The sequence below is a fragment of the Botrytis porri genome (genome assembly GCF_014898465.1).
Source record: "Botrytis porri strain MUCL 3234 chromosome Unknown BPOR_007, whole genome shotgun sequence".
Classification (NCBI taxonomy): domain Eukaryota; kingdom Fungi; phylum Ascomycota; class Leotiomycetes; order Helotiales; family Sclerotiniaceae; genus Botrytis; species Botrytis porri.
The window spans coordinates 419993-436850 of NW_024066081.1; the positions used below are offsets into that span (position 1 = coordinate 419993).

At 43.3% G+C, this 16858-nt stretch overlaps 6 protein-coding genes across 6 annotated transcripts; 2 read left to right on the top strand and 4 right to left on the bottom strand.

The window, feature by feature from the left end:
• Nucleotides 1–384: 384 nt before the first annotated feature.
• Nucleotides 385–2213, bottom strand: EAF01_005483 (uncharacterized protein; the record flags this gene model as incomplete). The annotated part of the gene is made up of 6 exons (XM_038913736.1): nt 385–423; nt 478–731; nt 798–1826; nt 1874–1931; nt 2026–2046; nt 2100–2213. The coding sequence occupies 6 exons, from the start codon at nt 2211–2213 to the stop codon at nt 385–387; spliced, it is 1515 nt and encodes a 504-aa protein (XP_038770185.1).
• Nucleotides 2214–2914: 701 nt separating this feature from the next.
• On the top strand, nt 2915–4111 carry EAF01_005484 (uncharacterized protein; the record flags this gene model as incomplete). Its single annotated transcript, XM_038913737.1, has 3 exons — nt 2915–3103; nt 3155–3240; nt 3292–4111. 3 exons carry the CDS (start codon nt 2915–2917, stop codon nt 4109–4111), a joined length of 1095 nt encoding a protein of 364 aa, XP_038770186.1.
• A 343-nt stretch (nt 4112–4454) lies between these two features.
• On the bottom strand, nt 4455–5472 carry EAF01_005485 (uncharacterized protein; the record flags this gene model as incomplete). The annotated part of the gene is made up of 2 exons (XM_038913738.1): nt 4455–5326; nt 5391–5472. The coding sequence occupies 2 exons, from the start codon at nt 5470–5472 to the stop codon at nt 4455–4457; spliced, it is 954 nt and encodes a 317-aa protein (XP_038770187.1).
• A 2811-nt stretch (nt 5473–8283) lies between these two features.
• On the top strand, nt 8284–12267 carry EAF01_005486 (uncharacterized protein; the record flags this gene model as incomplete). The annotated part of the gene is made up of 2 exons (XM_038913739.1): nt 8284–8805; nt 8857–12267. The coding sequence occupies 2 exons, from the start codon at nt 8284–8286 to the stop codon at nt 12265–12267; spliced, it is 3933 nt and encodes a 1310-aa protein (XP_038770188.1).
• A 145-nt stretch (nt 12268–12412) lies between these two features.
• On the bottom strand, nt 12413–13967 carry EAF01_005487 (uncharacterized protein; the record flags this gene model as incomplete). The annotated part of the gene is made up of 8 exons (XM_038913740.1): nt 12413–12438; nt 12517–12595; nt 12709–12771; nt 12940–13061; nt 13158–13347; nt 13413–13499; nt 13642–13786; nt 13918–13967. 8 exons carry the CDS (start codon nt 13965–13967, stop codon nt 12413–12415), a joined length of 762 nt encoding a protein of 253 aa, XP_038770189.1.
• Nucleotides 13968–14606: 639 nt separating this feature from the next.
• EAF01_005488 (uncharacterized protein) lies at nt 14607–15119 on the bottom strand (the record flags this gene model as incomplete). The annotated part of the gene is made up of 2 exons (XM_038913741.1): nt 14607–14853; nt 14944–15119. The coding sequence occupies 2 exons, from the start codon at nt 15117–15119 to the stop codon at nt 14607–14609; spliced, it is 423 nt and encodes a 140-aa protein (XP_038770190.1).
• Between the last annotated feature and the right edge of the window lie 1739 nt (nt 15120–16858).

Here is a 16858-nt window from a genome sequence, read left to right on the forward strand (position 1 = left end):
GGTACATTTCACAAGTACACATGTTTGCCTGTCTCACTCTGTAACCTTTAATATACTCGCACAAGTACCGACAGTGTGGATATGAGGTACAACATTGTTTGCACAATAGACGTATTTTTAATTAAATAATGAAATTACAATTTGATACTTTTGGTGCTAATCGCACAGAGCTAAACATTCAAGGAAAACTTAGATACATGTATGCAACGAACAACGAAAACAAGCGACAGAGAGATGCGTATTGTAGGTGAATCGAGTTGAAAAGAAAAGGGTACGAAATTTCCAGTTATAAATCAAGTTTTTCGACACATTGACAATGCCAAATATTCACCAAAGGGGGTGGCCGTTATCTTCAGTCTATGCAAGGCTCACAGTTCTAACTTTCTACTCTTCTTTAAATAGATAGCCTCCAGTGAAGAACAGCTGTTGTATTATTAGTGAGATTTTCTGAAATGAACGAGAAAGAAATGCACTTACACATGGAATTGCCCCAGTTAGTGAGAAAATGCCCATAGCTAGAGTCATAGCCTTCCAGCCAAATTGTGTAATCAACGCACCGGCGAAAACTGGACCAAATATAGTAGCGGCTGCCATGGAACAATTGAAAAGAGCATACGCCTGAGCATAAGCCCCACCAGGACCAAATTTACCTGGATTTGCTATCTCGATTTCTCCAACCACTAGAGACAAATCGGCGGCAACAGGTGCTACGATAAGAATAAGAGTACACCCTAGAGATCCAGATTAGTAGGCGAACACGATTTATTGTGAGAAAATAGAAGTTGAATGTTTCATACCGCAGATAAACAAGAGGACGCACAACAGAACTTTTTGCTCATCTGTATCATTATCGACGAGTCGCAGAAGAATCAATGGCACTGCTGTGAGAGTACATCCAGCAACAGCGATCCAACGGGGACCTAGACGATCAGATAATGCACCGACGAGTGGGCCTCCAAGTCCAGGGATGGCTATGCACAGAAATATGAGACCGGCGGCAAGAGAACTCCAATGAAAAGTTTCTTTGACGAAAAGGGCGAGAACACTATCAAAAGTAGCGAGAATAGAAACGTTAACAAAGATGCCGTAGATGGCGGCACCAACTCTCGGCGAACCGAGCAAGGTAATGACTGGTGGAAGACTCCAACCCTTAGAGTCTTGTTTTCCGTTTCGTTTTCTGTTTGGAAGGAGAGCGCTAGATTCGTCATAATTGGGTATGCCAAATCCAGGAGGGGTGGAATTCGCAGTGTTGGGAGATTGTTCCCAACTATCAGTACTCATTGAAGTATTACTTTGAACCTCGTGTTCAGTATTGGAGGCGTGAAAAGTTCCGTTGCCTTCAACTGTTGTCGCTTTGACACTTTTGCCTAGGTATTTTTCGGCTGTCCGTTTCTCGATCATAAACATACGCAGTATGATATCGATAACGATGAGTCCAGCAGCCATACCAAACACGGCCATGTAGCCGGCCTTGTCATAGACAATGCCTCCGAGTAGAGGACTAATTATGAGGCCAACACTGGAACATGATAAAGCTGTGCCCATCCACTGTCCAATATTCTCACTTCCAACAGTATCGACTAATAGAGCGAGTCCAACAGTGTATACGATCGCAGCCGAGAATCCTTGGAACATTCTACTGACGACAAGAAGCCATGCCTTTTTTGCAAACCCAAAAAGTAGAGTCGCAGCCGCGAGGATGAATAAGCCAGCAAAATAAGTGATAGATCTATCGGCAGTATGGTCCGCGAGCCATCCACAAATTGGAGAACCGACTACGATAGCAGCACCGAAGACTGCGAATATGAAAGAAGTCCACCATTGCACTATTTTTAGTCAGCGAATGGCCAAGTCCTGAATTTTCCTCACATACCTTCCTCTTCCGGCACACCCGATCGTTCTTGTAAACTGAATGGGAGAACGGGGACTACCTATTCATTGTCAGTATAATTTAGTATAGATTTGGCCGCTCATCTTGTAGCATTATCTGTATGAACGGTATAAACGATGAAACGGGGTGCTTACGACACCATAGAGGAAAGCATCCTAAGTCACGTTAGATATCAAAGACAGTATGGATGATCATTTGACAAGCTTACTGTGAAGATGGCACAGCACACTGTGGTAAGAATAAACCAGTCAGAGGATCGATATTCAAGGAGCCATGGAACCTTCTGAGGCTTTGAGCTTGCACTCTCGATATCGGCTGTCATCTTCAGAATTTTCCGGTTGTTTGATAATTTGATTCAGTATAAACAAATACAGAGACAAGTTTTCGAATTCGAAAGTTGGCATCAAATTTTTCACAAGTAGAAATAGACACGTAATCACCAAACTTACATCATCTTCTCTATTCCTAAACAGATCATTTTTAATTGCCAGGCCAATCAGTTTGATTGCAGGCTCACGCCGGGGCTTCTGCCACTTAGCTCCCCCCTTCAATGCACTTTTTCAGCTTGCCCACTACTTCGGGTTGATGATTTAACGAAGTATATTATAATGAGACACTTGTCATCACTGAGCGAAATCTGGTACAACCTTCTGATCCATTTGTAAGGTCGGCGATAAAAACTATGGCTTGGGTTGACGAACGATCGGCAGCTTCGCTGGGTTAAATGCAGGCGTGATTTCCTGGGACTCGCATACGATGCAGCTCACAACACCAAATAAACATAGCAAGTACAACAGAAAGGGCCGATGTACTACCATACTAGCTTTGTGCAACCAGTTGAGTGGCGTACATGGGCCGCTTGGCATAAGTGACTAATGTGGGTACGCCGACATATTTGATATCCCATTTAGAGTATTGATATAGTATCACCATTTCCTGCTAGCTATATACACAGTCACAATTCCACGATTGTCGAGTATCGACCTTGAACATTACCTAAACAAAAGTCCGCGAGTCATTAATATGGGGGAACAAACAATCAACTCCGACATCACTTTCAAAGGATGGATGGGGCTTGACAAGAACGCTTTAACCGATGGGCTAAGGTTAGCTCCTTTCGAGCCTAAGAAATGGGAAGAGACCGACATAGATGTCAAGATTACTCATTGTGGTCTCTGCGCAAGTGATTTGCATACTTTGCGAAGTGGATGGGTAAGAAATCCTATACCTTGTTTGATCTAGTCTCACGTTTTTCTCGAGTAGTGGCCTACCAATTATCCTTGTTGCGCCGGCCATGAAATCGTTGGAGAAGTGACCCGTGTCGGCAAAGCAGTCGAGCGAAATATTGCGTTGGTACATCCTATAAGCACGTGAAGCCATATCCGTCTAACAGAGAACAGTATCGGTGAAAGAGTGGGAATTGGCCCCATCATTTATGTTTGCGCCCAGAAAGATTGTACGGAGTGTAGCTCAGGTATGCCTAACTACTGTCCACGGAAAGTTGCTGCATATGAAGGTTTTCTCCCTGATGGTAGCAAGACTTTCGGTGGTTTTGCAAATTATTGCAGAGTTCCAGGCGCTGCGGCCATTCGTATTCCTCAAGCGCTAAGTAGCGCTGTGGCAGCTCCATTGCTCTGCGCCGGTAGTACCACGTTCGGTCCACTGGTGGAACGTCAAGGGAAAGGAAAGCGAGTTGGGATAATTGGTGTTGGAGGTTTGGGTCATTTTGCTGTCATGTTTGCAAGAGCATTGGAATTTGAGCATGTTGTTGCAATTTCACGACGGGAGAGCAAACGCGACGATGCCATCAATCTGGGTGCACATAACTACATAGCTACCGAAGACGAGAAGGATTGGGCGGAAAAGTATGCAAAGTCACTTGATGTGATTATTTGTACGGTTTCATCCGCTGAGATGCCACTGAACAAATATCTGGGGTTGCTCAGGACAGGAGGACATTTCTGTCAAGTTGGTCTGCCAGACGACTCCCTTCCGGCGTTTGACATATTTGGACTGGTTGAACGAAAGATCTCGATTCACTTCAATGATATACTCTCAATCAAGGGGACGGAAGACCTGTTGGAGTTTGTATTGAAGAAAGACCTTCGGCCATTGGTTGAAACACGAAAGATGAGTGACATCAACAATGTTCTGAAGGAGATGGAAGCTGGAAAAGCGAGGTACCGATATGTATTGGTGAATGATGATGAGCAAACTTAAAGAGCTGATTCAATCAGACGGAACGAAGTTCAGGATAATTCAAAATTCAGATCAATTGAGCATTCAGAAAAGTTTCAATACATGAAAAACGATCATTAGAAGGGTGATTTGGCCGTTCCAGGGTGTGAAGTTGTAGTAATACAACATAAAAGGCATTATAAGATTGCCCACTTCACCGCCTTGTTCTGCCACTCAGTCAAGGTAAATCACGTGCATGTATCAAAATCTCCCTAACATCACAAACTGATAACACAGCAGAACTTCTCCAGCTCACTTCGATCAAGTCAAGGAAAAAGAAAAGAAAATTAATGACCATCTCTATGATAACCGAAACAAACATAGCCTAATTCCTTGCCTGAGCTCCCAATCCCTCAGCAGCTTCTTTACACTTAATCAGAGCACCTGCAACAACAGCTCTCACGTTCCCCTGTTCAAGCGCCAGTACACCCCTAATCGTTGAACCACCTGGAGTAGTAATATTCTCCTTTACAGAAGCTGGATGTTCTCCCGCCAACACCAACGCTGCACATCCTTTCATGGACTGTGCTGCCATGAGCGTAGCATCCTTTCTCGTCAGACCGAGTGTGACAGCGCCATCAATCAATGCATCGAGGATAATTGCAAAGAACGCAGGCGTCGATGCACCTAATGCTGTACAGGTATCGAAATTAGCAGCAGAAATATGTTTAACCATGCCAATTGATTCAAATAACCAATCAATTGCAAGTAGATGGCTAGCTGAAGTTGCTTCCGGGGTTTCGATGACAGTGATGGACTCGCGAACAAAGGAGGCAGTATTTGGCATTGCCCGAGCAATTGTAGCAGGATAATAACTTCTGCCCCCTACAGATTGGAGTACGGAGTCGATGTCCGGAATCGTAACACCCGCAAGTAGGCTAACGAGGACTTTGCCCTGTAATTGTGATCGGATAATGGTGGTGGCCAGACAACTTCGTATGTCTCCAGGCTGACAAGCTAATACTATCACATCGGCTTCGTGAAGAGGAGCGCGCTGGTCGCCATGATAGATTGCTACTTCTGTATCGTAAGCTGCAAGGGAGAGTTCCAATCGTGCAGCGGAAGCAGCAGTGCGGACACAAGCTATGAATTTATTTGGTACATGGGGTAGGTTCGATACCGGACAAGCTGAGTTGGCTTTCTTGCTCTCTTCAATGTGCGTGAGTATCCCGCACAATAGAGCAGTTCCGAGGCTTCCTAAAAGCAGTTAACTCTTGAATCTAACCTTAACGCCAGTGGCTTTTTTAGAGGAGATCTGTACCACATCCTAGGATTGCTAGTGTCATCGAAGCACCAGTTTCATTTGTAGGAGTCTCATTCGGGATTTTTTGTGATTCGGACATTTCTGAAGAATCTTTTCAGAACCCAAAAATTAGAGCAAGGTGCTCCCGTGTAAATTTGGAAATCTCGTTCCTAAATACCTTTATTGTGCTTCGTGTCCCATTGAATTTGACCTTGCAGCTCATGTATCAGTCACTCAATTGGTACAAGCCCTTGGACTCGAATAGAGAAATGAACATTCTATTAGTCTCATATTACTAGTTGTACGAGAAGAGTATGCGAGAATGATACCATATCTGCAGACAGTGATGGGATACTCCTGCAGACCTCCCTATTCTCCATATTGTATTGGTTCTAATACTAAATGCTGTGCAAGTGCTCCGTTGTTGCCAATGTACACGATGGCTTTTATCCGCAAAATTTGGGCTGGTATGTAGTACAAAGGTCAAAGGTGCAGCCGAAAGCCGAATGTGGCATGTAGTACACGAGGTGGCTGGCTACCCGTATCACGATATCTCTTCGCGTTGCCGAAAAGCCTCGATTTTGATTCCCTAAAATTTCACAAATTTTATAGCGGAGCATTTTACTTGTTCCACGCGCCTTGTTCGACTTGAACATGTCCCGGCAGAAATCTATAGTATATGATAGCAACGCGGAAACAACAGTGGCGTATACCTTGTGTGGATCAAACGCCTTTGAGTCTGATACTTTTCCCCCTGAAGATAGGAATCTTTACGCTTTTCTAGCATTACTCAAGTATTTTAATACATCCAATAGGTTGAATTTATGGATTCTAAAAATAGAGCATCTCTCAAGCAGCTACTGTCTCCTTATTATTAATTTACCAATTGCACGAACGTGTATGCATGCATTCATAAGCCCTCTAACAAGCCCTCTCCTGCCTCAGAACACAAAATTGGTATATAATGACGAGCCATAGATTAGCGGACTCGTCTATCTTTCCGAGTTCACTTCACAGTACCTCCACCTATCCATTTTTAGCTGAGTCCTCATCGAGTCGGCGCTGTTGTGACGCAACTCTTTTATCCTACCCTAGTCATATATACCCCGGTACATGGAATACGATGCATCGATGCATTCCGGAAAGCAGGAAAGCTTGAGGGAATATCGGGAAATAGACAGACAGACGGGAGCTAGCTAGCTAGCTAGCCAAAATGACACATACATACATACACACACACACACGCAGCTCCAGAATTTCACACATACATATACATATACGCATACATATGCATAAGCACAAGCGAAGAAACCACAACATCAATCATCCACACCTCAATCGATCTCATTCCCGCAACCCTTAGCTTTCTCAGATCGCCGGATTCTTTGGCTACACACTTGTCCTGCACCTACACAGACATCCAAATCCAAACCCAAATTCAAATCCAATATAAGCATTCCATTCCGTGAAACGAGGGATTTATCAACCCCTATACCCACTCACCCGTTCACATGCCGCTGCAGATTTACCCAAAAGGAGAAGAAACATATTGCAGATACATTCACTGAATATTAACCATTCCTGAAATCATTATCAACCCTTCACCAGTCTCAGATCGACGGGTCCTATAGCGAGCTTCCGTGAACCGAGGGGTTTACCAAGCCCCCCCCTAAGTACATCCACTGACTTGTTCACTCACCACTGCAGCTGTAACCAAAAGGAGAATAAATACATAGTAAATCACCGATCCATTCACTCGCTAGCGTACAAATGAGTTGAATAATCTTCAATGCCGTGCGCGATATGTGAAAAGCAAGCTAGCTAATATCATTGTTTTTCGCCGCAGGATATATCCATTTCCATATTAGCTACCTACCGTGTCTATATGCACACACACACACACACACACACACACAAAATATCCAAACACACCTACACCTACAACTGAAACTGCATCTACATCTGCAACTCCGAGAACCCATCCTCCCTCTCCCTACAAGCTGATCGCCACAGCTTCATTATTAATCTAGAATCCCTATTTTTCTAGTTACCCATCTACCCACCTACTTCCCTACCTACCCACCTAGTCACCCAGTCACTCAGTAACCCAGTACCCAAGACTTCGTACCCGTGAAACGAAACCAGATATCCCAGCAGCTATCTAATTAGATTAAACCAACACTAAACACTAAATAAACACCACCTACCCATTCAAGTATTCTCAATATCCAAACATAACGTTGCGCAAATAGATATTCAAATATTCAAATATTAGAGATAATCGAAGAAACCCCATGTTTTTAATCGTAGCACTATACAACTATGTGTAAAAATATATATATATAAGTACAATCACAAACATGAATACACATAAAAATACAAAATACAATCCGAAACCCCGCTTGTAACAATGCATAAAGGAAGATACGTACGTACAAAGCAATTTTTCAATTTTTTTCTCCAAAAAAAAATTGTTGTTAGATGAATTAGAAGGAAGGGATTATAATTGATTTAGTGATTTGCATGTTCTCTTAGTTCATATTCTCGGGATAATAATTTGTGTGTATATGTGTATGTTGTATGTATGTACCTATCAGCTGTATCTCATCAAGCCATTCTCGTCTGTGGGTTCCCGCCGAGGATAGATGTACTTCTTTTCTACACTTGTAATCTCTGTTATATATGTATAGATAGAATCCAACAGTACCAATTCTATTCCACGAGAAAAGAATCGTGCAATATCTCCCACCTCCAACCTTCCACTTCCCTCCTCAAACTCATACTCATACCCAAACCCACACTTCCCAAACCCAAATCCCCAATCCCCAATCTCCAAATTCGACACCACTTACCACTCACCACCCACCAACTACCAGCACCCCCAATCCTCAAATCCTCCCATCCACCCGCAATGTCCCACCCACCAAGTTTACCCCCCCAAGCTTGTTTGTTCCCCATCCTCGATCTAATCCTCGGCCCCTCCGCAGAAAAATACTGGCAAGCCGTCGAAGTCCCCGTTCCAAACCTTTCTCACCTGGATCGCTTTTGTAAAGAACACCAAGTTTCTCGCTTAACTTTTTTCAAACTCGCGTGGGCGCTTGTTCTGCAATGTTATACTGGGAGTAGCTCTGCGGCGTTTGGATACTCGGAGCGGTCGATATCAGAATCAAGTGGGAATCTGGAGTCGAGCTGTGGAATTCGTGATATCGGTGATTTTCATATCGAGCTTGAGGGGGCTGGGAGCATTATCGAGGTTTTGCGAGTGATTCATGCTGTTTCTTCGGAAAATAGAGATGCTCACTGCACGCCTCTTTCCGACGGTGACAAAAGTGCAAATACAGGACTCTATAATACCGCTTTGCAACTCGAAGAATCGAAAACTGCGGCAAACTTCAATTCCGTTCCAAAGAACCGGATATCGCCAGACAGCCACGTAAGTACAAAAAGACATGCGACTAGATTTCATGGCTAATTCGAGATGCAGATTGAGATACTACTCGATATAAAGCTCGATAGTAGTACTACCACCGGACATGTATATCTACAGCATCTCCCAGCAAAATTATCCACCATTGCCGCAACAAACGTGGCGCATACCTGTGCGAAAGCAATCCAATGTATGCTGAGCGATCCCTTCCAAGCACTAGAGAAGATCGATCTTCTCACGAAACGAGACTTGGAACAACTACGAGGATGGGAAGGTCAGTTTCCCGAAAGAGTGGATGCATGTGTACATGATCTTGTACTGCGGCACGTAATATCAACACCGAATGCTCCTGCAATATGTTCCTGGGATGGACAATTAACCTACGACGAGTTGGAGAAAGCAACGTCTATTTTGGCATGTCATTTGATTGATCATGGTGTTGGACCAGAGGCTCTGGTACCAATTTGCTTTGAAAAGTCTGTATCTGCGATATTGACCATGCTTGCGATTTTGAGGGTTGGCGGAGCATTCGTTCCATTGGATCCATCACAACCTCGAGAGCGACATGAAGCCATTATGAAGAAAGCAAACGCAAAGATGATCATTTCATCGCCGCAAACCGCGCATAAATTCAGCGGGATCGCAATCAAGAATATAAGCGTCTCAGAAGGTCTACTGGCAACACTTCATGTATCTCTTAAAGATCGCTTGCCAATAAAAGTCAAAACATACAGCACAGCTTTTGTCTTGTTTACTTCCGGAAGTACGGGCGAGCCCAAAGGGATCGTTCAAGAACATGGCTCCGTCTGCACAGCTTCGCTTTTTCACGGTACAGCTTTTGGGTGGAACTCCAAGTCTCGTGTATTCCAATATGCTGCATATACCTTCGACGTAAGTATGATGGATATCTTCACTACACTTATGTTTGGAGGATGTGTATGTAGTCCTTCTGAAGATGACCGCCAAAACAATATTGTCGGTATCATGAACACTATGCAGGTAAATTGGGTGCTATTTACCCCATCATTAGCCAGTCTGATATCTCCGGAAGATGTGCCATGTCTTGAAATTATGGCACTTGGCGGTGAGGTAGTCACACAAGAAAATATAACCAGATGGTCCAACGAAGTCGCTCTGTATAATTGTTACGGGTGTGCAGAAGCTTCTCCCACAGCATTTATTCAACTGCGTTCAAACAATAGAGGCTCAAATCTTGGAAAACCCTTTGGACAGGCATTATATTGGCTGGTAGATCCAAAGGACCACAACCGCATAGTTCCAATTGGTGCAGTAGGAGAACTACTTGTTGAAGGGCCCACTCTGGCTCGCGGTTACATCGGTGACATGGACAAAACCAAAGCTGCATTTATCAAAGACCCAAAGTGGCCACCAGAACTTATAGGGACACGGGCCCGACGTTTCTACAAGACGGGAGATCTTGTACGGTACACTTCCGACGGATCTCTAGATTGGGTTGGGAGAAAAGACTTCCAAGTGAAAGTGCGAGGACAACGAGTCGAACTTTCAGAGGTTGAATACAACATCTCAGCATATCCCAACGTTGCTCTAGCCATGGCTACGAGTCCCAAGATTGGAGCTTTCGCGAAATCTCTTGTGGCAATAATCCAGATCGATATGAGTTTGGAGCCGACTTCGGCTACGAATGTTCTCTCCTCGGTTAGCAATCACCGATTGTCTGCGGCGGGTTTCAGCATTGCCGACCTTGATCAATTTTTGAGGAATAAATTACCGAGTTACATGGTGCCAAGTCATTGGTTTGCTGTTGAGAAAATACCACTTTCTGTTTCAGGGAAGATCGATCGAAAGTCAGTAGAACAGTGGCTTCCTCAACTGAATCGTGATTCTGCAAATACAATACTTGACAATGGTTTTTCCATCAGTCATGTCGATGAGGCCATCAACAGAGAAACAAATAGCACTAAAAACGGTGCCACCAATGGTCATAACAACGGCCAGAACGGCACTTCCTTATCCAAAGAAAGCATAGTTGGTTTCAAGCTATCCAGAAAACTCGCCTCGCTCGTTTACCACACCGATAGCCAAGCCAAATCGAAACTGATTGACCAGGACATTACTTTGGCAACAATTGGTCTTGATTCCATTCAAGTCATCAGTTTGTTGATGTTCATCAAGCAAGAATTCGCAGTCAAGCTTCACATCAGCGTGTTGCTGCATCCGAAGGCAACAATTCGCAGAGTGACGCAGCATATTGAGGACATTAAAACCGTGGGTTTTAGTCAAAGTATCGAAAAGCCTGTTGATTTAAGAACAGAATTTCAGATGTATAAACAGCAAATGGATGCAAAGAGCTGGGGAAGAGATCCATCCGTACAAAACGTGTTCTTGACAGGGGGAACAGGATTCCTCGGATCAGAATTGCTGCACCAGCTCTGCACTCGCAAAGATATTAAGAAGATTATGGTTCATGTTCGTGCGAAAAACTTAAAGGATGGCCTGCAAAGGGTTAGAAAGGCAGCAATGCAAGCAGAATGGTGGTCAGATTCGTATCTCGAAAAGATAGAAGTATGGCCTGGAGATCTTGGAAAATGTCGCCTGGGTTTAAACTCGGACCAATGGGACTGCCTAACCGGGAAGTCAGACATTTCTCGGCAAGTACATGGGATTATTCACTGTGGTGCCAAAGTGCACTGGAACTGCGACTTTTCGTCTTTAAAGGCGGCAAATGTTGACTCGACTTGGATCCTCTTGAATATTATGAACGAAACACCATCCATCTTGAAGTTTGTATTTATATCCGGAGGATACAATGGGCCATCGGTGGCAGAAAAGTATCTTTATATGGACGACGACCAAATTAATGAGATTCTCCCGACTGAATACGCAAAAACAAAATTCATCTCACAGCGCCTGGTGCAAGAGTACTCCCAGACAAGTATTCAAAATCGCAGTCGGGTCTTTGTTGTAAAGCCTAGTTACACCATTGGTACTCCCAAGCTTGGTATTGCCAATACCAGTGACTTTATCTGGAGACTTGTGGCAAGTTGCATAGAAATTGGGAGTTTCAATGAATCAGACGCCGATTCCTGGCTTTTCATTTCTGATGTCGGTAATGTGGCCAAAATTGTATTAGATTGCTGTGATACAAAACAGAACGCTTCCTCCGATCCGTATATTGGAATGAGTGAAGGTCTACCCGTTCGTGAGTTTTGGTCTATTCTGGAAAGAAATTTTGGCTACAAGATCAAACCATTGAGACAGGCTAAATGGCTGGATGCTATTTATGCCGATATTGACTCGAAACACGAGAGCCATCCCCTTTGGCCTTTGATCCACAATCTGGAGAAGGAACAAGGCAAATTAGGCATGCTTATGGATGAAATACCGCAGGATGTAAAACTCTCTACTCCTTCGAGGATTGAAGTTGCCATTCGTAAGAATGTTGAATATTTACGTGAGGTGGGCTTTCTACCAAAAGCACATAAGTAATGATCTTGTTTATAGAATAGAGTTTAATAGTAATAATATATCATATCAAAGCTCAACCCGTGCCAGAATCTTTTTAACTGCAGAATTCGTTGCGTACATCCATACTCTGCCTTAACTCCTATATTCTCATAAGAGATTAGAAGGCTCACACATTATGTGCAAGTCCAGAATCTATCAACCGTTAGCGCTTAATTTACCTGTCTTCAATGTTTTAATCCGTTCAAGAAACAATCAAACAAAGACACCTACCAACTTGTATTTTCTGTCCTGTCATACTGCTGTTCTTCGCAATATCTACGAATGCCTGGGCACAATCTTCGATGTCCGTCTGTTTTTTAAATTGGATTTTAGTAAACTCTTTCCTTGACCAATCATTCATAATACAAAAATTGGGGGAAAAGAAAAAGAAGGGGGAGTAGGGAGAATTAGAAGAATACTTACCACCCGTTTCAAATATGCTTTATCCTTCAATTTCTTTTGATCTTCCTCCGAGTATGTCTTTCCCTGTGCAATTCTAGTGTCAGAATGATTGTGGCCGCCATTAGTCAAAGTTTACACTTGTGATGACTCCTGCATCTAGTGTCTCCCACGAGAAAACTGCTCGTGAACCGGGATTCACGCCAAAATTACCTCCCTTGATTAGGAGAAACATAGAGAAAGATCATGACATACCCATTCTGTGAGTATCAACCCCGGCAAGACGGCATTAACTCGAACTTTTGGCCCCTGGGTAGCAGCCAAGCATTTCATCAAATGTAATTGTGCGGCTTTTGTCACGGAATATGGCATGCAACCTTTTTCAATCTCATCAGCCCGGTCTCTAGAGATCCAGATCTTACCTCTAGATGATCACTTGCAACGACACAAAGAAAAAAAAGTGTAAGACTTACTGCCCCCAGCAATGACACCTGCAATACTGCTTGTCATGATGAATACTCCTCCCTCATCGTTTGTCTCAAAGGTAGACAACGCCTCTCTCAACAAGATAGACTGAGCTACCACATTTGTAGCATAGCATTTCTGCCAATCATCCGGGGTAGGAGCTGAGAGATCGGAGAAAGTTGAGAACCGTGTATAGCCCTTGGTTGTTTTAGAATCGCTCCTCTAAATTGGCCAAGGTGCCTGAAGAAGATGTGTGTACTTACAGCATTTGATATAATAATATCCAGCCCTCCAAACTCCTTGATTGTTTCCTTCACAACAGAAATGCAATCGGACTCTTGACTCATATCCTATCACCATTGGTGTGATTAGCCTCATTTATGAACATTCCATCTCATGTCTTTCACTTTCATCCCCTCATTTGTCAATGTATTGAAGGTCACTCCCTTTCACTCCATTTCTCTCTTCGACAACAAAAGAAAATCAACCTACACCCATCAAACAAAAAACCTTAACCCCCCACTCCCTCTCCATCTTCTCCTTCATTTCCTGCGCCTTCTCCCTTCTAGAAACATAGTTGATAGCAATATTACAACCCTCCGCCGCAAATTTAAGACAGATGACTTCGCCTAATCCTCTTTTCCAGCCACGAATTAGTATACAATACTACCAGTATACAGTGTATTGTGAATTTCAGCGATGCTATGAGCAACAGCAGATCAAGCGTTGATGATAAAAAGGTTGTGGGGAAATGCGGGGTTCACTCACCGGGTTCCACCTGTCACGAGAACGTTTCTGTTGTGGAGTTTGTAGGGCATCTTTGCTATCTTTATCTTTACTTTATGAATCTAATCGAATTGGACGGTTAAAGATGAGGTGAGAGGATCTGCGTGGGATTCACACTCACTCTCAAGAATGGACGGATGGATGGTGAAAGTAAGAGGTGAGTGAGCACTAGGTATTCATCGGATGTTCCGTGCTGTTGTCCTTATCGGCATGACAACTCCGTACGATATCGGGAAAGGCCAACCCCACGCATGACGCACGTATGCCACTATCGTAGGACCCGAGCAGTAGTTACGCTGTCTTGGACTGTAACAGCTCTTCATCATTTTCAGACGTAAATAATTGCGTACACTCGTGGCTTGGTTAACTGTATCATAACATCAACACAAATAATCATCACACAAATCAAGAACAAGAGATTTACTGGGCAACCTTTCTATGCCTTTGGTAGTAGCTAAATAGAAGCTCTGGTAATACATCTGGACTTATAAACCGGTGCCAGCTCAAAGTAACATTTCATTTCATTCATATTCCTCATATCCCTGCACTCCATCCGTAAAGAGAGAAGATTGCAATTGTATCGATCCGCCGGCAAATAACCATCAAGTCCTCATAAAGATGACATTTATGTAAGAATTTCATGTCATATCCAGTCCATCAAGATCCAAAATTTACTTGGCCTTGACATCCTCATCAACACTGCTACTCTCGGAAGTGTTTGTGTTGGAGCGGGTAGTCTCTGGAAGTTCCTCCATCAAGGCGCCATGGATGGTCTCCTCAAAAACTGGCTCGGTTTCGATTTGTTCGAATTTGGTCTTGAAGTCTTTGAGACCGGCAGTATAAGAGCTACTGTTGGAACGACGACGAGCATTGGCCATATTGAAACCTTCATCTTGGACTTCTTCACCATTTACACCCCTGTATTTGATACGTTAGTCAAAGAAGTTGGAGTTATTGAAGAGAGATTGCACTAAGACGATAAGGTAAGAATTAAAAGGAGGACTATACCATCCACCCTTTCCAGCACCGTTCTTCTTGGCTTTCTTCGGATCGGCATCAATATGACCTGACTTTGCGAAATAACGAGGCAAATGCTCTTGTGGGAGAGCGGTACCATCGGCAAGGCCAGCATGGTCGCGATCATTGTACTTGTGTGATTTGCCCACTAGAAGAGGTTGATACATTAGCACATGTGCGTAAGAGTACAACGCTTTCATCATATAAGAGAAAGCTTCATCGAGAAAGTCGATAGTTTGGTTGGGAGGGACAAGTGTGATAGTACTACGCATGAAGGCGGGGTATAAACAAAGCGACGTCAGGACAAACTTACTGTTAAATGATTGCAGGTAGTGTTTGAAAAGGTACAAGGTCAGATAGATTGATGGTATTCGAAAGGTAGAGAAGGTTACTTGATGAAGATTGATTGAAGAGTTTGAAAAAATCAATGGATTTCTAAACGTGTTGTGAATAGAAAGAAGATGAATTGATGAATTGATGATTCTTTAAGGAGGTTGAGGTTTGAGTGAGTGTACCAAGAGAGGTTAAGCTTCACACTGCAATATTCGGTTAGATCATCCCTTTCTCAATTCCAATGAACTGTCACGCGACCTACTTTTGGTATTCTGGTACCCTCTAGAAGTCTGAGCCTCTTCATTGGTTGGATGTTTTGATATAACTTACAAGTTCCACATATCAATAAGTGACAAGTACTTACATTTCAACGGATTTTACGGTGCGCTCTACTAGGTACCAGGTGGGTATGGAGGTATGTAGGTATGGTATCATTGGTATGTTGATACCACTTATACATGACAATCTAGCCATTTCATAGGATCAAGTCACACCAAGTCACATCAAGTCATCTCAGGTCATGCTTCCTTTGCGTCATAATCACAGAATATTCGTCTGTTCATAAATCATCTGTCTAACGTGTACTCCGTACCTACCTAAGAACAGCTCATTCAAATCACAACTCTCAATCATGGTTCTCTTTGTTCACTGCCAATGACCGAAGCTACATACCTATCAGTATCTAATAACAATACATACTCTTCTCTTCACTTCCAAGGTTCTCTTCATCGAATTGAATTGGACTCATCAGCACTCATTACCTCCTACAACGAATGTTATCTCCTGATGTGATCCTGTGAAACACCGTACATCCAATGGATTCAGTGATGTACCAGTTTCTTTGTTGCAACTCGTTACTCTCGGCTGGGTGGGAATTTTTTCCATTTCCTTACTTTCTCTTCTCCTCTCTTCTCTTCTTCTTTCTTTGGTGAGCTTTCACTCCAAACATGTCATTCGAGTGGTACGTACACCAGTACTAAAGAAATCGTTCGATGGGCATTCACCCTAGTAAATGCGGGGAATATGAAGCTAATGAGGAGCAGGCTCGGTAGGGAGCGGCAGGGAAATGCTAGCGGCCCTTGGCGGTGGTGCGGCAATGACCTACCAGGTACCTACTTCGTAGTAATGAGTACGGGTTGACCAATGAAAATAATGTATTTCGCATGCATAATCAATCATATCCTGTTTTAGTCGGTTTTCAACACCCTTTACAGCAATTTTTCATTATCGGCCAATAAGGGCTCGCCAATTCCAATATTCGCAGAAGAATTTCCCTTTCTCTCAACTCCTAGTGGTCGAAAAGATTGCTTAATAATTAAATTTCAAGAATTATCAAGAATTAACATCTCCGAAACCCTTTGACCAAACCTGATAAGAAATAATATTTGCTCAGCACCCGTACATAAGGAAGATACTGTGAAAATTCTATCCTTCTGACATCACCTTTTCTTCCAGTTCCTGTCATTTTCTTCGAGGAGTTATTCTGCTGTCAAACTTGACACGATTAGCACAATACTCAACAAGTTTATTATAGAAAGAAAGGGAGCGTTTAATCGCCACCAACGACCCCGCC